The sequence below is a fragment of the Pteropus alecto genome, unplaced genomic scaffold (assembly GCF_000325575.1).
Source record: "Pteropus alecto unplaced genomic scaffold, ASM32557v1 scaffold50, whole genome shotgun sequence".
Taxonomy (NCBI): Eukaryota; Metazoa; Chordata; class Mammalia; order Chiroptera; family Pteropodidae; genus Pteropus; species Pteropus alecto.
The window spans coordinates 14,778,871-14,806,772 of NW_006431918.1; the positions used below are offsets into that span (position 1 = coordinate 14,778,871).

Consider the following 27,902-nt stretch of genomic DNA (forward strand, 5'->3'; position numbering starts at 1 on the left):
GGAAGAGGCCAAACTAAAACGGAGAGCACTCTGCTCCCCTAAGTTAGAGGGGTGACAGCTGCACACCAGCTGCTGGCTGGCTGGGTCTATTCACTTTTTGTATCCAGAGGAACACTGTAGAAGACCCGTGAAGGGAATGTAGAAACAGAAAAAACAAACCTTAAAATAGAAGAGACCTTGGAAGACATCTGGTCGTGGTTTCCCAACCAGGTTGAGGAGTCTGTGGGTGTCAAGGAAGTGCAAGGAACAAAAGCACAGAGTCACCCAGGAAGTCATTTGAAGAAATGATTCTGGGTACTCTGTGGCTGACACAAGTTAAAAACACTGACAACTCCCTTTTCTCCCCCCAGTGCTAGAAACTCCACTTCTGTTATTTATGTTATGTCCTCTGCCCGCCAACATCACTTCGACTGGCCTCTCAGAGCAGTGTTTCCTAACCAGGGGTGAGTTTGCCCCACAGGGGGCATGTGGCATAGTCTGGTGACATTTGGGTTGGGGAGGGAGTGTGTTACTGGCATCAGTGAGTAGATTCCAGAGATGCTGCTAAACAACCTACGATGCACAGGACAGCCCCTAGGACAAAGTATGTCGACCAATGCCAAGAGATTGAGAAACCCCGTCTTAGAGGCAGGAAAAAATCCTGCAATAATGAGATATAAAGCCTTTGCCTTTTACTGTTTTTTAACGTTCTTCATTTTTCTCTTTTAAAAAGTTAACGTACTGTAGTGTACTGTAACGTACCCCCTTGGCCATTAGTTCAGCATCACTCAGAAGGCAGTGTGGTATAGGAGCCACATTTAAATCCCAGTGCCCCATCTTCCAGTTACATGACCTTCGAGTTATCTACTTTTCTGAGCCTCAGTTCCATCACCTAAAAATAATGTGAATTTTATAAAGAGCTTCAGTATGGTTGTAAGGATCGGAGATAGTGTATTAGAGAACCTAGCACACTGCCAGATGTACAGTAGGTGCTCAGTAAATGGACAGCGATGCAGTTGATCCTTACTGTCATTTACTGAGGACATTCTGTCTCAAGGGGACGAAGTAGCATCACAGTGACAGAGTTAATCACATGGGCGTGGAAGACAGCTTACACCTCATCTAAAGTGAGAAATCTTTCCCTGAAACCATATAAACGAGAGTAAAACAATGCCCTAGTGCTGGAACCTGCTTCTCTGTGTTATTCCGCATCGACAACGTATGTTCTCTAGCACGTTCTTAATTCCAGCCCTTCTTCTCCCCAGCCCCAATGCCTGGCACATGACAGTGGAAACAGATTAGAGCCATAATGATAGAATGTGACAGAAGGTCAAGAACCAGTCAACCTCTGATCTAGGTTGTTTCACTGTGTGCTGAGAAAACAGACTCTTCTTTGATTTAAATAAGAATACCCGATGCTACCTTCCTAAAAAGTTGTGGTTCACACAGATTTCAACAAAATCTTTTAGGAAAGGGTTTCTTTCCCATCTCTCTGAGGGAAAAACAGAAACAAAAACAAAACCAAACCAGTGTTTAAATCTTCCTGGGAAAGGCCCAGGCCAGCAGCTGGAGGGAGCTCCCGCCTTGCGAAGGGGGAAACGGTGGCGGGTTTTTCACATTCTCTTTTACTGAAGACTTTACAGCTCTTCCCTTTAAAGTGACAGTTGTACATCTCCAGGGTCTTAAGAACGTGTAGTTTAGATTCTCAAATCTTCCTCCAGAGCCCTTTATCCTGGTTTTTGATTTGCTCACTGGGACTTGCTATTCTGGAGAATGTACGGATATTTTTCTTTTGATTAAAATGGCAGTGCTCGTTCTAAAATAAGTTACTAACTTATTAAAAATGTGATTTTCCTCCTACACATTAACTACATCCTGGAGACTGGAATCTCCCCCAAGATTCAGTGAAGAGGAAAGTGAAACTGTGTGCCATTTCCCAGTAATACACTACAAGATATTACGACACTAAACTGTATTCTTATATAACTTTAATTCATGTAATTATCTTGGCTTGTTACTTTTTAGCATGTTCACCTTATATGTCATAAGAATGATAAAAGAGTCATTCTATTTATAATATAATAAATATGTATTTTTTACATATTCAGTTTAACGTGAGAAAAGATAATTAACTTATAAGTGCATTCAAGACAAATTATTCATATCATACTTCCACAATCCTTGCGTAAGGAAAAAAAATTGGTACTGATGATCCTGCTTTACAGCTCTCTCCAAGGACTTGTCTTTACCACGGGGGAGCCATCGAAACTGCCACATAGACAGAGGAGTGGATGTCAGCTTGACACTCGGCCTGAGAGGAAGGCAGGCTTTGACCCGGCTCAACCACTCTTAAAGACTGTCTTCTCTCTCTGCCTCATCCTACTTTTTGCTTCTCTCCCCAACTGGCCCTTTTACCAGATACTCCAGAGGTAAAGAGCTACACATGTATATGTGGAAGGGGTGGGGCTGTCACCGTGGGCTTTTTGCAGCCTATCACGGCAGTAATGAGACCTGGCTCCAAGCAGGTCAGTTCCCCCTGAATGTGGGGCCCTGCGTGAGTGCTCCCCGACTGAGTGCTATCTGTCTTGTAGAATGGTTGCTGTGCTTCTAGAATACATGGGAAGGTCGGGGTTCTTCTTTTTCTTAAATATTGGGTTATGCTTGGCTTAACAGCTAACCAGTTTCACGTAATTTACTAATTTTCAATGTGGAAAACACCGTAGATTATGATTCTGTAGCCACACTATGGTCCAATGCCCAGCAGTTTGGCTGTGGCTACCCTTTGGGAACAACACAGACACCTCTATTACAATGCCACATGTATTTTTGTTCCTGGTAAACCTTTGGTTTTGTAAAATCATTAGTTTTAAAAAAAGAAAAAGAAAAAATTGGAATGAAAGAAAAACAGGGATAGAACCAGACTACTCAAAACTTAGGGAACTCTGGGACCAGAGCCCTAAGGAAAATCGATCGGCACAATGAAAAATTGCCACGGACATTTGCACTTTGCGTGACAGTCCATCCTGTGCAGCCTTTAAACCCAGGGGCTTGTGTTTTCCTTTCCGAAGGTCCTTGGAGACATTCGCTTCTATTCTAATACAGAGCAACTTTACCAAAATTAAGAGTATGATCCAGGGAGAGCCTTTTTCATCCATCAGTTTTCCTCTTGGCTCCTCTGGAAGCGCTAGCAGTTCCCCAGACAGCTTAGCACAAGTGGCAAGTGTAGTGCATCTTGAAGCCACTAGACTCTCCATTTCTTGCACTAAAGAAATACTTCTGCAGGGTTGTCAGTTTTTTTCTTAGTCTTCATAAATATCTTGTTATGGAGGTCACTTTAACTGTAAGAAACCTTGCTCCTGATCACTCCCAAACACTGACAGGCCGGAGGAAATCTATGAACCACCAGGACTTCCACACTGAATTAATGTGATTTCCCTATTTACCAAACACACGAGAGCCAAAGTGCATCATGGAAACACACATCAGAGGAACAGGCTGTGTCTAGTGCCCTCGCCTGCGTCTCCCAGTCTGAGCTGCTAAGTCACCAGAGGGGGTCATGGCGACCCTCTGAGGGAGGGGCTTATGTTCTGACATGCACTCTGGAATGTCTGGGTCTGTTGGCAGAGGTTTTCTTTGGTGAGGAATTAATAGCCTTTCAGCAGAAGACAATGATTAAACATCTTGAAATGACTGTTTGTTCCCAAACTGAGATGCTACAGTAGAAGTTACCAACCCTCCCCCCGCAAAAAAACACCCCTTAATCTCCTGTGTCAGTGTTCCTGATGGGTAGGAAACTTAGCCTGAAAAAAGTCCAGGCTTTCCTGAAATTGTCTGTCATGGGTGTGGGATGTTATGGCATATCTAGTGGTGCCTCTATAAATCTTTTTCTAACTAGCCTCCAGGAACTTATGTTAAATTCCTGGTTGGGGATGGAGGGAGGACTATAATAAAACAAAAACAAGCAACTTTGAGTTTATAAATTTTTTTTTTTTAATCAGGCATATCTCATATTTTTGTGACGTTGGTGGTGGGCATTTGTGGAGGGGGGGCAGGATGAGTGGAGGGGAAATGAAGCTAAGTTCTATTTTAATAGAGTAAACTGAGAAAATGACTAGAGAATGGGAAGGACCTTATCAACCAGTAAGGTCTCAGCAGTGGAAGGTTTCCACCAAGCGGGGTGAGGCACCCAGTACGCTATCGAGCGGAGAGGGGGGCTCGAGATTGCTGCTGCTCTGCTAATGCTGGCTCATGGCAACAACACATCTCTATTTCCAGCTTTTGTAAGCTCACTCTACGAATGTGGTACTCTAGAAAACTATTGTGGAAACTGGAGTGACATAAGCTATCCCTGATCACTATAATAATTCCAATTTGGCTAAATATATCTCCTATCGTCAGCCAGGACCTTAAACAAGTATCAGCTCTGCCATCATTATTAAGAAAACTCCAAAGTGCAATGTGTACATGTCTCTATGTGAGTTTGGAAGAAAGAAGAAACTAGGCTTCAGAACATAATTTTTCTTTAAAGTTAATCTAGAAAACCTCTGAACTTACAAAAAGTAGCTTCCAAGAGTAAATATTTGCAAGCCACTTAGAAAGCAATAATTTTTGGACATAAAGGAAGCAACGTGTCCATCATGGTCATCTGAAATCAATTTTAAATGTGCTTCCTACAATTTAGATCTAAGGCTGCCAAATTGTAGTTTGAAAAATGAGACATATTTTGGGCACTCTATGAGAGAAAAGGATCACATGTTAATAACTGTGACCAGTGTAGTTTGGGTCAGGTCATACAGAACTACTACATATTCTGATAATAGAAACTGAGACAAAGTACTGAAATATAGATGCATATATATGTGATTCACATATATATGCCTATATATGATTTATGTATTATTCTAATAATTTGTTTTAACCTCTCTGAGCTGCTCCTTAGAATTTCAGTTAGTTCTAACTAAAACCCATAGGTCATACATAGAAACTGAAATGTAAAAAGAATCTATAGCATTTCAACTAAGTCAGGGTTTCAAAAATAGCATCTACTCTATAAATTACAGCACTATATTCTGTACAAAGGTATCAAACAGAGCCTTTAACATAGACAAAGAAAAAAGCTCATGACTATAACTCACCTTAAATAAAATGAGAGTATAAAAATCAGCATTTTGCAATTAGGTAAAAAGAGAATTAGCTGGTGTATAAGGCATGAGTATAAATGTGAAATATCTTTTTTTAAAAAAACCTCCATTTCCCACAGACAAGCTTAAGACAGTTATTAATAATCATATTAACATTTGCATATCTCTTAGAATTTTCAAAGCACCTTAATGTCTATTATTTCACTTTGTAAATGCAACTAAGATCGCTTTCTACAAAATAGAAGTGCAATAGGTGTGTAGGTGGGAGGAAAGGTTAAATATTAGAAGCACATGAATTTGTTCAACAAGTCAAAATATTTAATTCATTTGTTTGAAACAAAATTGCTTGGATTATATACCTATGATTGCCTTCTTGGGCTGAAAAAGGGCAAGAATAATTTCCATGTATTTGCATCTGTGGTTAGTTCACAGTAAAGGAAATAAAATCCCAAACTTTATTAGAAGAAAATCTAATATATTCACAAATAGAACTTTCCATCTCTTCCCACAAACAGGCTCTGTGTGAATTTACCTAAAGCCAGAGAGTGGACTGGTTTAGGTAACCAAGCTTTGGGCAGAGCAGCTTGTTCAATTCTACCCACCCTGTTTCTGTAATGGCACCATTCTTTGTGACACTTGCTTTGAAGCCTGGATTTATCTTTAATTCCTCCTGCCACTTCATCAGCTGCTAAGGCCCACTGATTCTAACTCTTTTGTTCTCTTACATCGAGTCTCTTACTTTGGTTCTGTACCCTTCACTGAAGTTCCTACTCTCATGCTACTACCGGTCTAACAGGTCCCTACCCCATTCCACTCTAGTCACCTCGACCAGTCTAATATTGCTAAAGCTCCCTTTATAAGTCTCCGGTGGGTCTTCCTTGACTACCAGATTCAGTACAGGCTTTGTAAATGGTACTGTGGTTTTCTAACCGTGACCCCGCCTGCCACCTTTGTTTCTCTACACATATTTCCTGATACAAGTAAACGATACCACTTGCTTTCCTCCTAGACAATGCCTATCTTCACGTCTTCAACACGTGTAACCTCTTCCTAGGGGAGCGCTACTCATCCTTCAGGGTCTGTCTCTAGTGTCCCCTCCATGAATCCTTTTCTGACACCCCTGTAACTCGACGTGGCTTCCCACTCCTCTGAACCATGCTACCTTGCTCACGCCTTTCTTGTGGCTCTTATATTCTGGTATTCTTTCTCTCCTCCCCAGAGGCAGATGGCGAGCCCCTTCAAGGCAGGGGCTGTATTTTCTCATTGTTGCATTCCCTGACGGGCTAGCACAGCACCTTGTTTATTGGAGCTACTCAGTATCTGTCGAGCTGTGAAGAAAATCATATAGGTTTTTTTAATAGAAAATATGTGTGGAGGCAGGTGAAGTCATTCTTGGCTCAAATCTTTAAAAAGAAGTAGGGCTCCAGTTCACTCAAAATACTGTTACTCATTCTTTTAACAAGTAATCAACAGCCAGTAAATTACTCAGCCAGAGACTGTAATTCAAAGCTGCAACATACATAAGTATGAGTCATGCTGGCAGCTGGGCATTTCTGTCCTGCTTCTAAGGTAGAGAACACGCATCTGAAAGACTATAGAACAGCCACAAAAACGAACACGTTAACTGCAGTGTCAGATGTCACAGCTGGACAAAGTGCCCAAAGCTTGGTTTCTAAGCTCGGCAGCTGGCTCATTTTTACGTCTGACAGAGGCAAGAGAACAAGGCTGATAAGGCTTATATTCTAAAGTCACAAAAAGTCAGCAACACCAAGCCAATCTCTGATGGATGCTCCATGAGGGGCGAGCATGAGGATGGTGTATGCGTGTGATATAGATTTATGTTTTGTTTTTAACACGTTGCCAGGGAAGGCAGAAAAGTGCTAATGTGTATGGTAGATAATGTGCAAAACCTAAGGGTGTTTTCTTTGTTGTTGGCCTTTTATTTTAGAGAAAATTCTTAAGACTGTCTACATTCTAATTTATGAATAACTCTACTTAGAAATTATTTATTACTCTACATTGAACTTTAACTGTTCAGAGAAGAATGAAGCCTATCTCATTTTTCAAAAAGTGTAAGAATCAATCAAAAAATAATCCAGATTCGATTTTATAAAAGTTTCTAGGGGTTGTTATGTTTGAGTATTTTGAAGTATAAAAAAAAGTTTTCTCACTAGCACAGACTTTTAAAGAGGGCTTTAGGAGCATTTGCTAAGGTAGCCTTGGGTCCTTTTATTTGATTGGAGACAAAATATTTACACAGAAACATGTGAAAATCCTATTTCTAGGTACTGCTCCAGTTGTGCAAGAGAAAAGAACATGGGGAATAACTGGCAAGGGAGAAGGAAGGCGATAAGAGAAAAGAAGGAAGAAAGGAAGGAAGGAGGGAGGGAGGGAGGGAGGGAGGGAAGGGAGAAGGAAGGGAGAGAGAGAAAGAACGACAGAAAGGAAGGACTTTGCAGGAGAGCAAGGCGGACTCGGAGAGATGGGAGGTTCAGGTGGCAATTGTGTTTGAAATGATCAAAAAAGAGATGAAGGCTTTGCCATTGTGGAAGGTACAAGTAGAAGCAAGATGATGTAGATAAGGCAGTATGTGACATTTACATTTTCCAAAAAACAACAGAGAACCTCAAAGTTAAATAGTAACTGAAAACATTCAAATGTGACGAGAAGATATGTGATCTGAGGAACGTGCCACGAACAATAAAAACAGCCAATAATACTTAAGTTTCTAACCACCAGGCTTGTGATAAAAGACTTTTAGTCTGTTATGTCATTTAATTCTAATGCCAATCCTGAGAGGCAGGTATGGTTTGAACTATTTTAAGGATTAAGTAACTGAGGGTTAGAAAGGTTAAGTAACTGGTCTAAGATCTCATTTCTGGTAATGAAGCCAAGGTTTAAATCCTAGAAGATTTCTTTCTTGCTTGCTTTCATTCATTCATTCATTCATTCATTCATCCTGTCAACAAAAATTTACCAACTGGGTACTACTACCAAGCTGCTCCTAGTTGTCACTGAAAGTAGCTGGTGAAGAAAACAGACATTCTTTGCTCTCAGAGCTTATCATCTAATAAGAAAGGTAGTCAATAAACAACTAATTAAACCAATATCTAATTATAAAATTTGATAAATGCTATTAAAGAAATGGGCAGAGAACAGTAACAGAAACTAAAGCAGGGCATTACCAAATTAGACGGCGCGGTTAGCGGTGCGGCTAGGACCTAACGGTTAGGCAGGAGCCGCTGTGAGAAGGTAAAAATCATTCACGAAGGAAGAAAGAGCACGAGCAAAGGAATCATGAGACGCTGGCACAGCTAGAGCACTGTGGGCAAGGACAGTCGCAGAGGCGGCTGGGAAGGCTGGGAAGGGTCATAGCATGGGGGCTGCTGCAGGTTAGGGGTTTGGGTTTTACCTCAAGTGTGCTGGGAAGGCAAAGAATGATTTTAGATAAGCTAGATTTGTACGTTCAAACACTACACTGGCTTCTGTGTGAATAAATAGGAGACAAGAGAGGAAATGGAGAGACCAGGAAGGAGGATCGTGCAGGTTTTTGAGAGAGATGGTGGCTTGGACGATGGTGGTGGCAGTGGAAAAGAAAGACCAGCACCCAGAAATGATCTGAGACATACTCTGGTGGCAGAAACAAGAGACCCTGAGATAGAATGGATGTGAGGGGTGAAGGAGAGGGAGGCACGGAGGATGACTCGAATCCTGTGTACTGCTCTGTCTTGTATGTCACTTGATTTTCTTAGCATGTCTCTGATATAGAAAAGTGAGCTAGATTTATATCGATGTTTTAAAAGACATATCTTTAATAAATAGTTCATGTACTAAAACCTCAGTTTCTATACTGAGCTCACCCCGAGTGTAACACTGCACTGAGGCATACCGTCCAGCAGAGACGCACCGTGGGGTGCGGGGCGGTGCGAAGAGAAGGGGCTCTCACGCCAACCACCTCGGGTGAACGGCAGCCTTACCATTTGGCTGGGCAGATACAAAGAAGGCACAGCTGTGAGCCTCAGGCTTTACGTCCACAGGTAAGAGCTCTCTTACAGTTTGTGAGAATTAAATAAGATAACTTACAGTAAGTCCTGGCATGTAGTGGAAAGTTAATAAATGTTAGACTCCTCCCACTCCCTTCCCTTTTCCCTGTTACAGTGATGAGAATGCCATCAATAGGTTCTCAAAGAACATTCTGTAACTATGATAGAGTGTTATGTTTTAGACACACCCCAGGGGAGGGACTGCGAATCCTGTTACAGGTCCTAAAGGTACTTGGCAGTTCTAGCTCTGTATCTATCCTCATCCCCTGCCCAGAAGTTTTGCCAAATAAAATACAGGACACCCAGTTAAATTTGGATTTAAGATAAATAATATGTTTTAAAAGTATAAGTATGTCCCATACACTATTTGGGAGATAATTATAAAAGTTTTTTTGTTATTATCTGAAATTCAAATTGAGCTGAGCATCCCCTATTTTTATTTGCTAAATCAGGCAACCCTACGACTAGGCGAGCCTGTATTTTCATTAGGAATAAACTACTCCAAGATGCTTCCTTGAGATGCTCTAACTCCTCTCTGAATAAGAGGTTATGTCTCTTGCCATCATGGTTCTATACTTCTAATCCTTCTACTTTCTTTGCATATTTCATTCACCCCCTCTCACTCTTACCAATAAACATATGAATCCAGAGTCTATTGACTAGCACTATATTAGGTACAGAATTTTACTTAGTGGTCATAAAGAATGCTGCTGTGTGCATGTGTGCATGTGCTGTGTTAACCTCTTAAAATGAAGATTATGTTAATAATGCATCATCAGAAATACATATTGAGAGTTTTCTAGTAGCAGTGAATTAAGTATGCATCCATATGAAATGGAAGCTATTTAGATCCTACAGAAGTAGAATCGATTATTGAATAAACTGAAAGAGAAGAGCTTTGAATTCATTCAATAATCGCCATCTATCAAAACTTAAGAGTTGGAAATCCTTCATTTTAAAACTAGGCGAAAAGAATTTGAAAGTTGAGGCCATAGTTTTATCTGTCTGAGTGCTCCTTTTGCATACTCAGGAGCTTCAATGTCCAATTTTAGTGCTGAGGAAAAAAATTAAAAGAAACATAAATATCTAGTTAATTATTTGAGACATCTAGAGCAGAGTTACTATTTGTTATTGTTCTATAACAAGGAGCTTGATCCAGAATGAAAAGCAACACAGCAAGAAAGTTTTGTTATTAAAAAATTTTCAGTTGAACTAAACAAAGTATTTAATAGTTGTTTTACATCTGGTGCAAGCTCATTTTCTCATTGTGGACGAGTAACAAAAAATTCACAGACCGGGGCCAGTCTGAGGACCAAATATTGAGTAGGATTAATGCAGACGACCCCAGAATTTTATATGTCAGACCCTCAATATCATGGCATAAATGGAGAGATCTCCTCCTCCTAGACATTTTGTAGAACAAAGATCCTCTTAGTCCCTTGAAATAAAGGCATAAATACTTTCTCCATTCTAGCTTCTAACTAAATATCTATCAAAACCATAGTTGCCCCACTTTTAGAAAGAAGAGGATGTGTGCTTACTCTTCTTGTCGTAAGTCATTGACGCTGCGGTCCAGTGAGATCATGTCACTTGCCACCATGTTAAATCCAAACTCTTTAATGCTGGCTTGAACTGCGTGTTTGAATTCGGGTCCCAGAACCAATGGCTTGGCTTTCTCTCCAGGGCCACCAACCACTCCGTGAGGCTCAGGTTCTTTGGGTTCAAAGTTACCAAGGATCTCTGGGCGTAGCACAGGATCACGGTAGGTGAAAGTCTGAGGCTTAAATGTGAGATACTGCCTCTGCATTATGTCTTTCTGGTTCTCTCCTCCAGCATGGCGCTCTTGTTCATTTTTGGCCTTGTTTTTTCTTCTAATAGACTCTAAGTCCACTTCTACTCCTTCGACATGAGGCCATGGCACCACAGGTTTGAATCTGTCATCCCCGGGAACTAACCCATTGCCTCCTCGGTTAGGCATGGGGTTGACATCTCTGTCTTCCTACACAAAAGGGAGGGGATATACAATGAGTACATGCAGGCAAACCATAGCGTTTATGATACCAGTTTTCATGTTTGAAAAAAGGCTGAGGCAACAATTAAACAGTTTAAAGCGTGAAGCAGAAGCAGGCCATTAATCAGGGCTAACCGTTAGAAGATACTTTGGGGCCGGGGGGATGGGGGGAGGTGGAAGGACATGCCAAGAGCCAGACTATTTCTTTGCCTTACCATTCCAAAACAAATGAATGGATGCATTTTTTACTTCTCCCCTTCTAAATCTTACTCTCTATCAAAGATCTCTTAATAAAGCACATTGTTATGGGTTAGATCAATGAGGTTCTAGGGCCTTTGATAAAAACAGGCCCATAATAGGTTGTGTTGTACAGTATGTGGTTTTCCCAGTTGACCGGTGTATGATAAATATAGCTTTGTGTCAGTAATATAGCCATATGGTGGCAGTGGTATTAGCTGTCAGACATCACTAGGCTGGCTTCGTGCCCCTAATGGCAGAGGAGCAAGGCAGGGATATGCACTCGACAGTCCCATTTTGGTATTTTCTACTCAGTGAGGCTTTAGCTGAATTGAGAACTTTTTTTTTTTTTTTTTTTTTTTAAAAAAAAGCTCTAATAACTAACCAAGTCAGTTTGGGCTTTTAAATCACACTCAATACCTAATTTGCCCCATTCCAGAGGCAGCCCAGGTAAAATGAGATTGTGCATATAAGGATACTCAGTAAGGGCTGTCCCCGCTTCCTCTCCAAACCCTCCTCATCACTTATGCATCATTGTGAGAGATCCTGAGTGCTTCTGCTCCTGGCCTTTATATGCGAAGTTTTTGCTAAACCAGTATCATTCTTTGCACAAAGCACTATTCTCAACATGAGCATCACTTCAGTGGCTTTAAAAAATACTGATGTCTGTGTCCCAACTCCAGACTTTGTGATTTAATTGGGCTGGGCATTCAGATTTTTAAAAGCTCCCCAGGTGATTCTACCACGTATCCAGGCTTGAGAACCTCTAGCTCAGTGGGAGAGCGGCTGGCTATAATTAGACAAGGGAACTATTGAGTATGCATAGTTGGGGGGAGAGGCAAGGTGAATTCAGAACTACTGCAAAATAGGCTGACTGGTCTGCCACCTCACTCCACACTAAGATTATGTGACCCTTTAATAGGTTCAAAATAGAATTAGTACAATCTGACTAAAATGTTTCTACAGTGTTAGAGCCATCGTGAAAAGTTAAAAACTTTGCTTTAAGGAGTACAGGAGTAAGGCTCTAGGTATGATGTTGATGTGTAGGTTGCTATCTACTGGTAGTTTATATTTAGAGATAAAGATCTCTTTTTAGAAAGTCAGTTCATTCGAATGTGAATTTAGTCGATGTTGACGTTTTGGTAAGGACTAGCGAAGGATTAATTTTAGAGAGTTCAAAGGAATTTAAAATTTTCATCTATTTGTATAGGTAATATAAGCATACTATATAAAATTTAAAAGAGCATATGGCCTCCCCTTACGCAGAGGTTATCAGAGCCAGCAGTTTCTTGTGACTCTTTCTAGAGATGGTATATGTATGTATACACTTACATGTGTATGTATAAACTTACATGTGTATGTATAAACTTACATGTGTATATATAATTTTTTTTGAACATGGGATATGAATTTTAACCCACTCATTAATTAAAAAGGGAACCCATGAGACGTTAAACTGGTTCAAAGGTAAACCCATATATAAATATCAAGAACACTGCGAAGAGAGAATGTTTCTAACCACTGCCACTATGCGACTGGAATAGATTTTTGCTCAAGAAAACTGAAAAATAAAAGGATACTGCAAAGAATTTACAAATAGATGCAAAACTGGTAAATCTGGTTAATATCCAGAGAGCAATAACCAATTGCATTCCACAGTACACAATTCCTTTTTCAACGGACAAGAGCCTTGTGCATTACTATCAGTTTTCTATGATTTACAGGATTGTAAAATAGCTCAAAGATAATGAAAGGGCGAGCTGACCTAGAAAGCTGAGTCAGATAGTATACCCAGTAATCTTTTCGGTCCATTTCAAAGTTGTTCCACAATTTTCCTTCTATAACACAAAACTAAACATAAAATGCAACACTCAGCCTGATTCTATAAATATGATGCTTTCTTCAGGCGTATGTTATTGGTTGATCTCACAGATTGCAAGGACCTTGTCAGCTTATAATCCTTTATTTTTTTATTTTTTATTGTTTACGCCTACAGCACCTGGTCTTCCTAGGTGGTCTCCCATATCAAGTACTAACCAGGCCCAACCCTGCTTAGCTTCCAAGATCAGCTGGGATCAAGCTTGTTCAGGATAGCATAGCTGTAGACCTGCATCAGGCTTTTCTGATCATCACACATCTGAACAACAGGGACTCAGCTGAAGCCTGACCTGTAGGCCCTACCAAGGGTCAGAGGTGAATAGGTAGGAGGCAGTCCTGCGGGAAACTTCGTATTCATGAAGGACTATGGGTTCTCGTGGGAATTAATTCATACCAAGGAGAGGAAGCCAAGCATGAATCTGTAACAGAGAGGTTGGCACTAAAGCTGGGAATCACTTATGGCAATTTGTTGTAAACAAATTAAAATAGAGAAATCATTCTAAAACTCTAAGATGTTGGACCCGAGTGGTTGATGTCAAACCAAACATAACACAAAAAGGTGAAACACATTCTCCCCTTTAGTTTTTTACATCAAGGCTCCAGTGAATCAGTAACTGGGGAGGTAAAAAGTGAGGGGAAGAAAATGTCAATAAATATAGAAAAGTAGATTGAAAAATCCATCAGATGTCAACACCCATGGCTATAGCATCCGCTTGTTGTCTGATATTCCATGGGAGGAAATTGCATATTGGAAGAATGGTCAATATAATAGTACCTGAAATCAAGACAGCCGAATTGCGAAATACATGTATGGTTTAGATTGGCCTGTGCTAATATAAAAATTGCAAATTCAGCCACCTCAACAAAAGCATATTTAATGGATTCAAAATTCATGCTTATCTTCCTTCGAAAGTTGTTTTGATCTTTTCTTTGATTTAAGGATTCTCTGTCTAAATTTTAACTGTGGGTGTTCTTTATAGTTGTTAGAAGTCTACCTGTCATTCCACCCTCATTCTGGATTATCTCACTCTCCTTCCAAGCTAGGTGACCAGATTTATACTGATGGCTCCTATATCTATGTCCTCAGCCACATCACAGCTCCGATCTCTGGACCTTATAGTCAACTGTTTCCTGAATAGCCCTACTTACATCAATCTGGTACATAAATTTAAGATACCCCGCACTGAACTTATCATTGACTCCACATCACAAAATGTTTTGATTCTTGTCTTTTCTACTTTGGGGACTTGACCCACCATTCATTCATCTGATCAAGTCCGAAACCTGCATTTCATCCTCAACTTGTAGTTCTCTTTTATTGACTCTACCAACAACCAATCTGTCACTAATTCCCAACAATTCTATCACCTATGTAGCTTCTGAATCTGGCAATTTCTCTCCACCACCGTCACTGCCACAGCCTTAGTTCAGGCCACCCTCACCTCTTAACAGAACTACTACACTAGCAATGATAGCAATGATTGCAAACACTATGTTCTAAGTGCTTCACATATATTAACTTATTTAATCCCAAGAGTTAGGTTCTGTGCTTACCATTCCCATTTTACAGACAGAAAATCTGACAGAGAAGTTACTTAATGTCAGAATCAGTATGTGGTAGGGCCAAAATTTGAATCCAGGTGGTCTGGCTCAAGAGTTCATGCACTTCACTATGCTTTAGTGCTTGTCATTCCAACACAGGCACTTACTGTCTCTCTTCATTATTTTTTCTACAAGCAGCCAGAGTGACTTTTCTAGAATTCAAATATGAACACGTTACTTTCCCTGCTTACAACATTCCACCACTGGCCCACTTCCCTCAGGAGAATTTATCCTTAACAAGTTCGATAATCTCTTCGGGCTCCAGCCTGCACTTATTTCTCCACCATACCTACTAGAGCAGAAGTAGGTTGGTAAAGGGTCAAGGGTCAAGTAGTAAACATTTTTGGCTTTGCAGACAGTAGGGTCTCTGTTGCAGATATTCTAGTCAGCTATTATAGTGCAAAAGCAGCCACAGACTATATGTAAATGAATGGGCATAGCTGTCTTCAAATAACATTTTATTTACAAAGCCGGGAAGATTTCACTCCCCAACCCCTGCTACACTGTAAGTTCTGTGAAAGGGTAGAGGCCATGTCTGTCACCATTGCATTCCTGATGCCTAGCCTGGCATGTAATTCTTCAATAAGTATTTACTGAATAAATAAATGAATCCTAAAATTTCCACTTTGGTTATGAGACTCTGAGAAGAAAAGGCAAGAGAGAATGGAGAATATGGAATGGAAAAGCAGGGTTTGGATCAGAACCTTTCTGGCAATACTTCATGAATTCGGCAAGAGAATGGGATGTAACTTTATATTCTCTGCACAGTATTGTACTCTTAATAATGCTATGTAATACTCACCAGCAAAATTGAATTTGCTCACTTCTCAAAGCCTGTATGTCATTAAATCTGAAGGCAAAACTAAATATGAAAATTGTCTGTCTAGTCCCAAGGCAATTAAGAATAATCATGTCAAATCTTCATGTTATACGATTCAAAAAATGGATATAAAGCAGTGTAATCTCTCAGCTCCCCATGAGAAGGAAAACTACATGCTTCTGCCTGAGAGCGAATGAGAACCAGCAGATGCCTTTGTGAGTTACTGGTACTATGATACCTTCATGAGCACCAGCTGATTTACTGTACGGTCAAAATCAATGAATCGCTGTTGACTAGAAATGGAAAAGAGAATCGGTAGGTAATCTTCTAAGATCAGGAAGTTCATAAAAGTGGAAATGTACTGAAAAATATAATCACTTATCACCAGATGGTAATATAAGATTATCAGAAATCAGGTCAGACTGTTCAGAATTTTACACCTTGCAATTTACAAAGTTCCTCCCTCATTCCTAAATCTTACGTATGTGTGATATTTTTCCAAGATGGCTACGCCTTGGTAGAAATGATATGACTATGAAGGGATTTATAAAAATGATCTTTAGAGTAAATGCAAGTAATATAGGCTTGTTTAGATTTGAAATTACAGGAGAACCCTGGAAAACCAAGCTCTTAATGATGAGCTTCTACAGTCACATGATGTCTTGAAAAATTACAATTTAGCTTTAGAAAGTGGCCACTGCTAACAAGATGCACACTATTTGGTTGTCATTCTGCATGAGCCTCAGAACTTAAAAACATGAGAAGTCAAATATAATTCTATGATTTAAAAACTCTCTTGATAAAAACCACCTTTAAGTAGGAAAATCACATCAGCGTCCTTTCTCTAGCTGCACTTACCTTGAAGGAGCAGAAGAGACAGGGGCAAAGAGAATAGGAAGGAGGTTTTAAAAACAAAGAGGTGCTGGAGTTTGGAAGAAACAGGGTGTGCTCGCAGGCTCTCACCAGCATGCGGCAGGATGTGCGTGGGGGTGTGGGGTGCCTCAGTGTCAAAACCTCTGTTCCTCTCCAGTTACCTAAAACTGACTCTAAACTAAATTGTCTCCTACTAACATTTTGTGCTGAAAAATGAAGCCCATCCAGTCTTGCTCCTTTCAGAGGGCTGAGAGTTGACTGCACTGAGACTCCGTGGCCCTGCTGGGCACATGATGAAGGCCAGGGTCAAGCAATTTGCCTTGACTTAACCAGGTTTAAAATAGATAAACCCTAGGTTAGACAGAGAATTTACCAGTCCTTGAATAGTTAGGATATCCTCCCTTACGGAAAAGGACCCCATTCTAAGTACACTTTAAGGCCTCAAACTAGGAGATTTGAGGTCAATGACAATGACTCTGCTGGCAACTAGGGCAGAACTGGAAATGAAGAAGCATGTGGCTCATCAGTAAGAAAAAGTATTACATTCTGATAGAAGAATTGTCTCTTGAAAGAAACAGACTTAAGAGACACTCCTTTTCTCTCTCTCTCTCTCTCTCCCCCTCCCTCCCTTTCTTCTCTCTCTTTCTCTCTCTTGCTCTCTCTTGCTCTCTCTCTCTCTCTCTTGCTCTCTCTCCCCTTTTTTTTTTCTAAATACCGTGCCAGAATATAAACCAAAAGGTAACGCAATGGAGAGAATAGCACGGTTGACATCACAGTAACTGCTCCACCGAAAGAAATCTGGTCGATGACTCTAGTGCTCTATGTTACTACGTTAGACGCCAGCAGGGCAACCACTAGTCCAAGGCTAAGTACTATGCAGGTACCAGTCTCACCCAGGCTTCCTCTAGGGACTGAAACACCAAGATGGGACTGCAGAGAGCTGCCTATTATGTGATATCTAATGATTACTCCTTTTATTCTCTCTCAAAACTAACGAGATACACTATGACAACCACAGTGACAAATGAGTAAGTTAGTGCTGCATTTTTTACCACCTTCTTGGAAAGATTTTACCAGGTTCATAGAAAGGCATTTTAAGTAAATTAAATGGCACCACTCCTTAATCTAATAAGCAAAATATAAAATACAGAATATAATACAGATTTATCCTGTACTACTGTGAATAATACTAAAATTAATAAGTGTCTTCCTGAAAAGTAGGCTATATATCATTTCTGAATATTCAGTCATCTTAATAAAAGGGAGATTTCCTTTATAAAAGATCTTCCCAATAAATCTCATAGTTGTACAACTAGTTAGTCAGCATTTGCAGATTTGAATTTTCATGCATATCATACAGTATCCTCAAAGTAGTATCCATCTGCACTGGCACAATAATTTTCTGAAGATCTCTGTGCATCTTGTAGAATAATCATACTCAATTACAGAATATCTAGATACGGCAAATTTTACGTCTTATGCTCTTTTCTCCCATTTTAAACACAATTTCTTTCCCATAATTAGGATGAGACAAGAGAGTTAAGCCTGAATTAAGTAATGAAAAAACTAAAAGTGTTGAAAATAATTATATTTTCAGTAGAAAAATACAAACTATTCTTGGGCAATCAACTATTTCAGTTATTGAAGATAACCTCCTGCAGTTTATCTAAAATTATCTACATTTTTGGATGATTGCAATGAGCCCTTACTTTATCCTGATCCAAGCCCCCTTTTGGGTCCACTCCCTTTGGAGGTTGTGAATTCCCTTTTTAAGCAGAAGGCAAAGGCATGCAGTCATCCCAGTGGTTCCTAATCCCCTAAATGCTTTTTCTTCCAGCTAAATGTGAAATCTGGATGCTTGGAGTAGAAAACTCTGATTCCTTCTAAGCATGTAAAATCATCTAAGAATCCCAACAAAGGTTAAACAGGTTTCTTCCCATAAGGTTAATTTATTTTAATTTAGTATGGATAAAAATATTGAAACATCAGTTTTAAATGTTCCATCTTTGGATAATAATTGTGCACCGATGGTATCTCAAATTATCAATTAGTGAGTGTCCAATTTCCCTGGTCATCTCTATTCCAAGTACATAGATACTTCAGTAGGTTTTTGATATTTAATATCACTCATATCATTGGACATTACATGAGTACACTTTTCTTTTTTATCTCTATGGAAAGGTACCTCTTCATTCAGAGTTTAGAAAAATCACTTTTCAACTGACAAGAATGTTACCTTTATTTCACTAAAATCCAAACTTAATGAACAAGTATGAAGTTCTTTATAGGACATATATTTATTTAAAATGCTTCAGAAGTGAGAAGCTATATTAAAAAGAAAAACTTATGAAATATAAAAATATTCTTATGTTTGATCTTTTATATTCTAGATTATGTGATTAGGTCTAGCTTACTGGTTTTGATGGTGGTATTAGTAAGCATGGGTAATAAAACCTATTCAATTTCCTCAGAAGTAACAGTTCAATTTAAAACAAAATATAGTTCAACTAAACTAAGTGCTCGAATTGCTTAAAATTAGGATAAAGTTTACTTTTTTAAAAACCATGTCAATGCACTGCATTTTTAAAAGTATGGAGGGAGACTGCAAATTCCTTAGGAATAAAAGCTGTCAATTTTCAATGTATAAATTCAAATTACAACCAGAAAAAGGGAGATGTCACAAAACCCACCTCTGTATTAACACTAGTAATCTCTAATGTTCTATTATGTAAATGAGACATTACAGTTTAAGTATCCACTGGTTCAAGCCAGCAGTTCTAAACTCAGGAATGGGCTCCAGGTAACCTTCCTGCCTCTTCCGCAGTCCTGTGGGTGTTTCTAGCACTTCTTTTCTGGTGCTGCCTCAGTGTTTGTTTACATATTTCTTCCCGATCAGACCGAGGGCTCTTTGAGGATCCAGACCGAGGGCTCTTTGAGGATCGTGAGAGTATTATCTATCCTTGCGTCCCAAGCTGGAGTAGACAGTAGGTACTCAGTGTGTTTCTTCACAGACTAAGGAAATGGAGAATTAGCTGGGGGTCGTCTATTATTTCCTTGCTGGAAATAATAGATCCACTGTTTTACTCCAGCCACTGCGTGGCTTGGTTTAATCCAGCATTTTGGAACTCCAGATAAGATAACTAAAAAACATTACTTTCTCTACAAATCTAAAATTTGAATAATCTTTTTTTGTTTTGTTTTGTTTTGTTTTTTTAGTTTCTTCTCTTTCAAATTTAGATAAATCATCCATGTCTGCAAGTGAAATTTGGTACTTTATGGAAAATGAACATTTTATTTAAACATGAGAAAGTAAATCTGCGGGGGTGTCAGTCCTAGTCCTCTGGGCCAATTTATCTTGCAAATGGCTTCCTGCTAAATTTGGTCCTTGTAAAACAGTATTAGGATAGCAATTCTAAGTCACTTCAGAAAAATATCAGGTAAAACTCAAAGGGGAATAAAGTAAAAGAAGAAATGGGCAGTTAAAGGACCAAATTATAGGTTAATGTCCACAGTAGGGGAAAGAAAGCCAAAGAATTGTTTATCGTTTTACAAAAACTTTTATTTGTAAGATTGTGTAAATGGCTCAGATCAAAGTCACATAGACAACTAACATATGAAACACATGAAAGTTAAACATATTTATGAAATCCAAGTAATTTTTATTTTTTAGAGACCTTAATAAAAATTCATGCCTCAAGTCATGAACTGAATCATGTATATACTTTACAGGTTGAAAAAAGTCTTTCTTATTGCAAATATTCAATATTAAATTTTAGCTGATTTGAAGTGAATTTTAGGAATCAAACATGAATATGAAACAAATGATCAATAAATCATTTTGTAGTATATTTCAAAAGGTGACAAAGCTTTGTCAAATTTATGTCATTATTTCAGTGGTAAGAACACAAACGTGTTATATAGACAGGACTACATACACAAGGTACATCAATGTCATTGTGTATATAGACAGGGCTATATATACAAGGTACACCAATGTCATTTAAAAGCTCCATCTCTCACAGGTAGTAAAGGGCAGACTATAATACTTCTTAAAATGTATAAAATATATTAAAATATACAACATTTAAAAATATATCATAAAATGATATAGGAGGTAGATTTTAACTGTTTGGAAGCTAAGAAATTACTGAATTTTAAAAAGAAAGCTCCTAAGTGGTATTTACATTCTAAAAAAACAAGTTACACAAAATACTTTAATAAAATTATCAATATTTTATAATATATATCCTACCCTGTTATTTCTACAAAGTGACCTGTCTAAAAACAAGAAAGTTACTGGAGAATGAGTGAGGAGAAAAAAAATGAAAGCAAAGCAATGAGAGAAAGATTATAAAATAAAATCTGTGAAGATTTTTAAAGACATAAATTATTTATGTATGCATATATATTATGTATGCATATGGAGACAGAAAATATACATTTTAAAACCAAAGAGCTGAGTAGGATAAGAAATAAGAAATTAACCCTGCTGAATAAGACCCTTCGAAGGAACAATTTCAGCATTTCATCAGGTGGAGAAAGGAGGAACTACTTAAAAGCTGAATTGATTGAAAACGAGGTCCCATCTGCTTCTCTTCTGCCCACTCATATGATGCGGAACTTTAAGCTTGTGCCCATCAACTCTACTTTCTCACCTAGAAGAGCTAAGGATCTCTTTTCACTCCCTTTTTTAGATCATATGTAAATTATTTTAACATCAATCCTTGAGTCCACACTGCTAACGTTTTTTTGAAACCAGGACCGTGCCTACTTAGTCTTATCCTTTGCTTCTCGTTTCCAAGAACAAAGTACTTCATGATCTAATACCAGCCAAAGCTAAACAGTTTAATTCTAATTCTCCAATTCTCCTTCACATCTGGCAATCTCAGTGAAAGCATGTGATTTCCAAATCTTCTGGAAAACTTTATCAGAAGTTACATCACCAACAGAATTCATCAATAATTCTTATGATAGTAAGGAAAAACACTTTACTGAGTTAGAGCAGAATGAGGTCAAATGCGGTATTTGTGTTGGGAGCGAATTGTTTGTAATACTCTTTTGAAAGCTGAGAAAGCAATGTCCTATTATCCCTCTAGGGGAGAAATTCTAGAATGAACACATCACTCCCACTTGAAATGTTACTACTTTTTGCAGCTGGAAATGCATAAAACAGCTTTTCTTCCAGTGCTTCCTTGCTTTGCCCTGAAGCCTGGCTTTCATAACAGCTCATAAAAAAGTACTGTAATGTGGGGCTTTAGAACACACACATTTTGATTGGTGTAAAAATATTCTCTTGCAAATCTAAAAAGAAAAAATCATCCCAAGAAAGAAAACTCCTCCAAGTTCTCAGGGCAGATACATCAACTTGACGTGTGGAGCGACATTTTACTACCATGTCATGATTAGAAATCCATTTTAGGAGGGTGTGACAAGAAAATATAATTATGTGAGACAGAAAAAAATACATTCAAGGTAGATCAAGGCTATTTATGCAATAAACTTGACATTTTACTGTTCAAATATCAACAGGCCTGATCTCAGGAGAGAACGCTTAGCCAGCAATACTCTAGTTTGTTATGTGGCACAGGAGTTAGTATTTATATGCATCATTAAAAGAATTATCCTTTTAATTATCCAAATATTTATTACAGGTCCAATATCTGCCACGCACTCTCTAAAGTACTATGTTATAGAAAAAGGCCCTACTTGTGAGGGTGTCATAGCCTTGGAGAAGGAACACTTGAGAAGGCTATAAGTGTCATCATCTATGTTCCAAAAACAGTGGACACTCCCCTATACAAAGACGGTGGGAATGGCTGGTAGGTAAGGGCATGGCGGTAGGGAGGATTGGCAGTCATTCCAGATTGAGGCAAAGGCCCCAAAGCATAAAAAACATGGATTATTCAGGGAACTCCAAATGGTTTGGTATAACAAGTGCAGGGGACATATGGGGGAGGTGTCAGGAGATGAGACTGAAGATACTGGCAGTGCCTCACAGTGCTTCTTAAGAAATGCCAAGAGGTTCAGACTTTTTTCTCTTAGAAATGGGAGCCACGAGAAGGGAGCATGCCAGGTTGGAGCTGAGTTCTGGAATGCATACTCTGATGGAGCAAATGAACAGGGAGAGGAGCTGAGATGTTTTCAGAGGGACAAGAAAAATATTTAGAAATAAAATACTGGAAAAAGCAACATGGGAGAGAATTTCAAGGAAGGAGTGGTCACCAGGGCTAAAAACTGCAGGCAAGTTGTTAAAATACTAAGAATTGCAAGGCTTGAAGGGTAGGCAAGGGAAGTATTTCAGTCTCAGTTCTGCAGCATGACTCACTCGCCAGCTCTGTGACACATAACACTGGCAGAGGCCCCAGGAGCGGGGATCTGGAGGGGCCTCAGGACTGTTCATAATTACCCGCTGACCAGCTGCAGACGGAATGCTCTATTTTCTGTCATCTAGAGGGCTAGAGGTGTTTCCGTGACCCTCTTGCTTTTCTGCCCTAGACAGCCTTCTGAAATGTCTAACTGACATTTGGATTGACAAATATATATTGAGTACCTGCTCTGTACTAGGCTAGGCTACTCAAATACAAGGATGAGCAAACACATTCCTGCGTCTGTGGAGCTCTCTGTCCAGTGTGTGTGTTTGTGGGTGGGGCAGGGGGGACGGACATATAATCGAATAACCATACAGATACGGTGCTGTGAGGGCATTTCAGGAGGGCTGATCTGACATGGGAAGTTGGGCGGACCTCCTTGAGAATGAACAGTTTCTGAGTAGAGGCCTGAAGGATGAGGAGAAGCTAACTAGGTGAAGAGAGGACGGAATATATTCTAGGTAGAGAACATTTTGCACAAAGTCCTGACAGCGAGAAGGCCTGTGGTGAGTAAGACAGACTAAATGTGGCTGGAGTGCAAAGAGTCAGGGGGGCCTGGTGCCAGATGAGGCTGAAGACAGATAGCAGCCAGACCAAGCAGGGTCTGGTGTCCATGGGAATGAGTGTGGTCTTAATATGAGAGCAATGAAAAGCCAGTTCACAGTGTTAATGCTCCTGGAAGAGACAGGAGCTTTTTTAAAAGAGCCCACTGGCTGAGGAGTAAGGGAGCAGACTGGAAGGAGGCCAGCGTGCATGAGGGCTCATTACGAAATGCAGGGATTTCACGATGGACTGGACCTGTCTGGTGAAGGAGACAGAGGTGTCAGAGGCGGCTTTCAGGTTTCCAACTTGTATAAGTGGATGCTACTCACAGAAAGAGGAAACAATGAAAAAGACTGAAAACAAAAATGACACATTCCTTTTTGGATATGCTGAGTTTGAAATGCTTCTGAAACATTCAAGAGAAGGCGGGACAGAACGTGTGAAGAGATCTGGACTGGAGAACAGAAATCTGACAGCTATCTTTACATAGGTAATAACTGACATGAGGACCTGGATGAATTTATTTATGGAGAGATAACAATGTGAGAAGAGGAAAAGGCCTTGCACCCTGCCTTGAGAAATCAAACCCTTGAAAGACTGGTGGAGGCGGGTGAGACCACCAAGGAGACAGAGGACTGGCCTGGTACGCAGGAAGAAAACCAGAACAAAGACAGTGCATCCAAAACAGAGGGAATGGTCGACAGTGTTAAGGGCTGTTTAGAAGCCGAGCGACATGAAGATAGGATTTGGTGAGGGGAGGTCGACTGATAACTTCGGTGAGAGTCATTCTGGGGGTGGGATGGGGTCAAGAGCCTAACAAGAGTGAGCTGAGGTGTGGAGTTAGGGGGTGTGGAAATGGTGTGAGCAAAAATAGACAGCATTTGTGATAAGTTTGCCTGTGAGGGAAAGAACAGAAATGGAGAGGTAACTGGAGAAAACAAGGCAGAGTGAGGGTTTTTGGTTTGTTTTGTTTTGTTTTTAATGGGAAAGTACTGATTCTTTTTAAAGAAAGGCAAGGGTGAGGTATTAAAGTACATATGAGAGAGCTGGTGGCCAGGACTTGGAAGCAACCAAAGTGTCCTACAAAAGACGATTGGATAAAGAAGCTGTGGTACATATATACAATGGAATGTTACTCAGCCATAAAAGAAGATGAAATACTGCCATTCGCAACAACATAGATGGATCTGGGGATAGTCATGCTATGCGAAATAAGTCACAAAAAGTTGAAAACTACATGATTTCACTCAAATGTGGGATATAAAACTGAAAGCAACAAACATGACAAACAGAGGTTCATGGACACGGACAGTGGATCAGTGGTTACCAGAGGGAAAGGGGCCGGAGGGGTGGTGGTGGGAGGTAGATGGGGGAAAAGGGGGTCAAATATTCAGTGACAGAAGGAAATTTAACTTTGGGTGGTGAACACGAGATGCAGTAATATATGACGTAGTGTTGAATTGTACACTCAAAACATTTGATTTTATCAACCAATGGCACCGCAATTATTTTAATTAAAAAAAAAAAATACATGTGAGAGAAGAAGTAATCAAGAGTAGAAAGTTCCTGAGAATGTGGGATGGGTGGGGGCCGAAGCAGAGGCGGGAGCGGCCTGGTCAGGAGGACACGGCCCCTCTCCTGCCAGAGGAAGGATGGAACTGGTGCGGACACCGGCACGTTCCCTTCCCTGGGACCCAAACCCTCCCCGCTGCAGTCTGAGTTACTTCAACGGTCTCTCCCTATTTAATCTACTCTACATAATGCTCGGACTTACCTGTGTTAAACAGTGCTTTGACCAGCCATGGTAGTTTTCTTTCTAAAAATTGAAAGTCTCGGCTTTTTTTTTTTAACACACCAGATTCAAAATCCTTTGCCTGGCCTTCTAATGTTACCCATTTTTACTCATTCAAGCTGTTCTCAGGACTCATCGGCTCATCATTTAGGCCCCTTCAGGAGACCATAAAAAAGCATTCTCAGTTTGGCTCACGCTGTCAACCTGAGCCTGCAGCACTGCCCTGGTTTCCCCTTCTTTTTTCCTAAGTTCAATTCCAATTCCATTTATAAAGATACAGCCCCTTCCATCTATTCTGCTTAGAGTGATATTTCCCCCTCTCATGAGTTTCTGCTCCCTAGTACTTTTATAATCCTCTAACGATCCCGGGTGTTAGTTTTTTCTCCTCCAACCAGACTACAAGCTCCAAGTGAAGAGTCTTGCATAGTCTTCTCCTCCTTCTGCACACTGAGTTTCTATTACTTACCTTCTTTTCTCCTAAACTCTCTGCCATTTTGATTTCCCTCATTCCTACGCCCATATACAAAATAATAATAGCGATCCAATAGAAAACATGCTGTCTCCTGGGCTCCGTATTTCTAAAGGAGGGTCTGCTTTATATTTTTTAGATGGGTCTTGGTGGGGACAGCAATGAAAACTGTTACTTAAAAAAATAATAAAATAAAATAACTGGACACTGTCAAGTACATTACATATTCTAGTCCCCACAACAATCCTATGATAGGTCCCGCAATTTCATTCTCACATTTTATAGCTGAGGAAGTCAAAGACTAGAGAGACGAAATAACGTGTGCAATGCTACGCAATTACTAAGTGACTACTCCAGGATTTGAACCCTGGTCTGTGTGACTCCTAACCCTGAGCATTTAGCCACAATGCTAAGCTACTTTACAAGATTGCTTGATGAGGACTTCTATTTTCTAGAAATTTACAAAGGAAATTACAAAAAATTAACTTGAGGAACTTTAAAAATGTGCAATTAATGTACACTTTAACGGCTCTTTATTCTGCTTTTTCATTACATTTTAAAGTCCCATCTTTGGCAACTACTTCTACCAAAGAAACAGCTAATACTGACACTCGAAACAATGACATGTCTTGTCAAATGTTTTTTTGCTCCTTCAGTGTATTAGGTTATGATTTAGCCCAACAGCATGTGAAATAAGGGAAAAACATTTTGAACTAACTTTATATAAAAAATTTAATGAGTTTCTCTCATAAGTAAAAGTAAGGATTAAAGTGTTTTCTGCCTTATGTCAAGCTGACTCTCTCAGTGATATAGTAGCACTGTGATTTCTGAGCTGTTCAAACCCTCACTTAACAATACTCTTGCCTTTTTGTAACCAAAATTATTGCTGCACCCGTGGAATGAAACCAACTTATTCATGATCAAGTCCATGACTATGTTTTCATTGATATTCTATGCTAATCAAAAACTTATCAAATGGTTTCATGAAGACTGCAGACGATAATTAGATCATCACAGAGGAACTTACTAGGTTTCTCAGACGTGTGGCCCGTATACAAGACTAGAGCTCTATTTTTTGCCTTCCATCTTATAAGAGGTATCATTTAAGGAACAGGGAGAAAAAACTCTCAGAATATGTATCCATAAATACTACTATCTGTTTTTTAGTATACATAATGATGTTCACTATGAAATGCAAAGGGGGATTAGGAGTAGCATATCAAGACACTGCTTTCACAGAGAATACAGGGTGTTTTCCTAATTTATTCTCTGATGTATCATGTAGTAAAGGGATTATATTTATATGAGAACATTAAAAATATGATGCAGTTAACTTAAAATTAATTTTCCATTTCTTTCCAGTTCCATTTCTTTCTGCTCTGACACATTCCATCCTCGGTCATACAAAAGCTGTTGGATGGTACAACTGAAATCTGATATCCTTTTGTGACTAAAGATGAAATTCTGGCAAATGTTATGCACAGTACTTGGAACTGTCAAGTCTAATCAAACGCCTCCATTTTATTTTGCTGTCATCTTCTGATGACCCTAAGTCATTCAAGTTTTTCATTTTTCTATTAAAAAGATTTCCTTCTTTTACCTTGTACAACAATGGTAAGCAACACATTTATTGTGGTATCTATGAATGAATGGAAAGGGAGGCCATTGTCACCATGGCACGCATCAAAGACAGCCTGCACCAAAGGCATTAGCGAAGTTAGCAAAGTAAGCACAGAACATCCAAAGGCTTGACAAGAAACATGGAAGAGATTAAAAACAAAAACCAAAATCAGGTAAATCAATTCATCACTGACAGTGCTTCACTGAATGCTGATTTCCAAGACGATGACCTCCATGACGATGCTGATGACAGGGTGAGGCAGAGGTAGAACACTTACAAGGTAACAAGCACTATTCCAAGTGCATTGCACCTCTTTTCATTCTTACAACAACCCTTTGAGCTGGGTACCATTCTGCCGATAAGAAAACCAAGGCACAGAATTAAATGCTGAAAGCCACACACTGAGGAGGTGACAGAGGCAGGATTCAAAACCCAGCGTCTCGGACTCCAGAGCCCATGCTTTTAACAACTTTACTCTCTCCAGGGAGCAAGGCATTCACAAGTTTTTCATAACTTTTGACTATA

General features: G+C 39.6%; 1 protein-coding gene and 1 pseudogene across 4 annotated transcripts in view; both read right to left on the reverse strand.

The window, feature by feature from the left end:
• GALNT7 (polypeptide N-acetylgalactosaminyltransferase 7) overlaps positions 1 to 27,902 on the reverse strand; it is a 116,779-nt gene that overhangs the window by 42,299 nt on the left and 46,578 nt on the right. For 3 of the 4 annotated variants that reach the window (XM_006906316.3, XM_025042974.1, XM_006906315.3), the window contains exon 2: positions 10,705 to 11,162. In XM_006906316.3, the coding sequence (XP_006906378.1) occupies positions 10,705 to 11,162 (458 nt within the window). Of the gene's footprint in view, positions 1 to 10,704; positions 11,163 to 27,570; positions 27,730 to 27,902 lie in introns of those variants that run through there. The other variant, XM_025042973.1, reaches the window with a different exon arrangement.
• Positions 13,399 to 13,518, reverse strand: LOC112475142 (annotated as a pseudogene).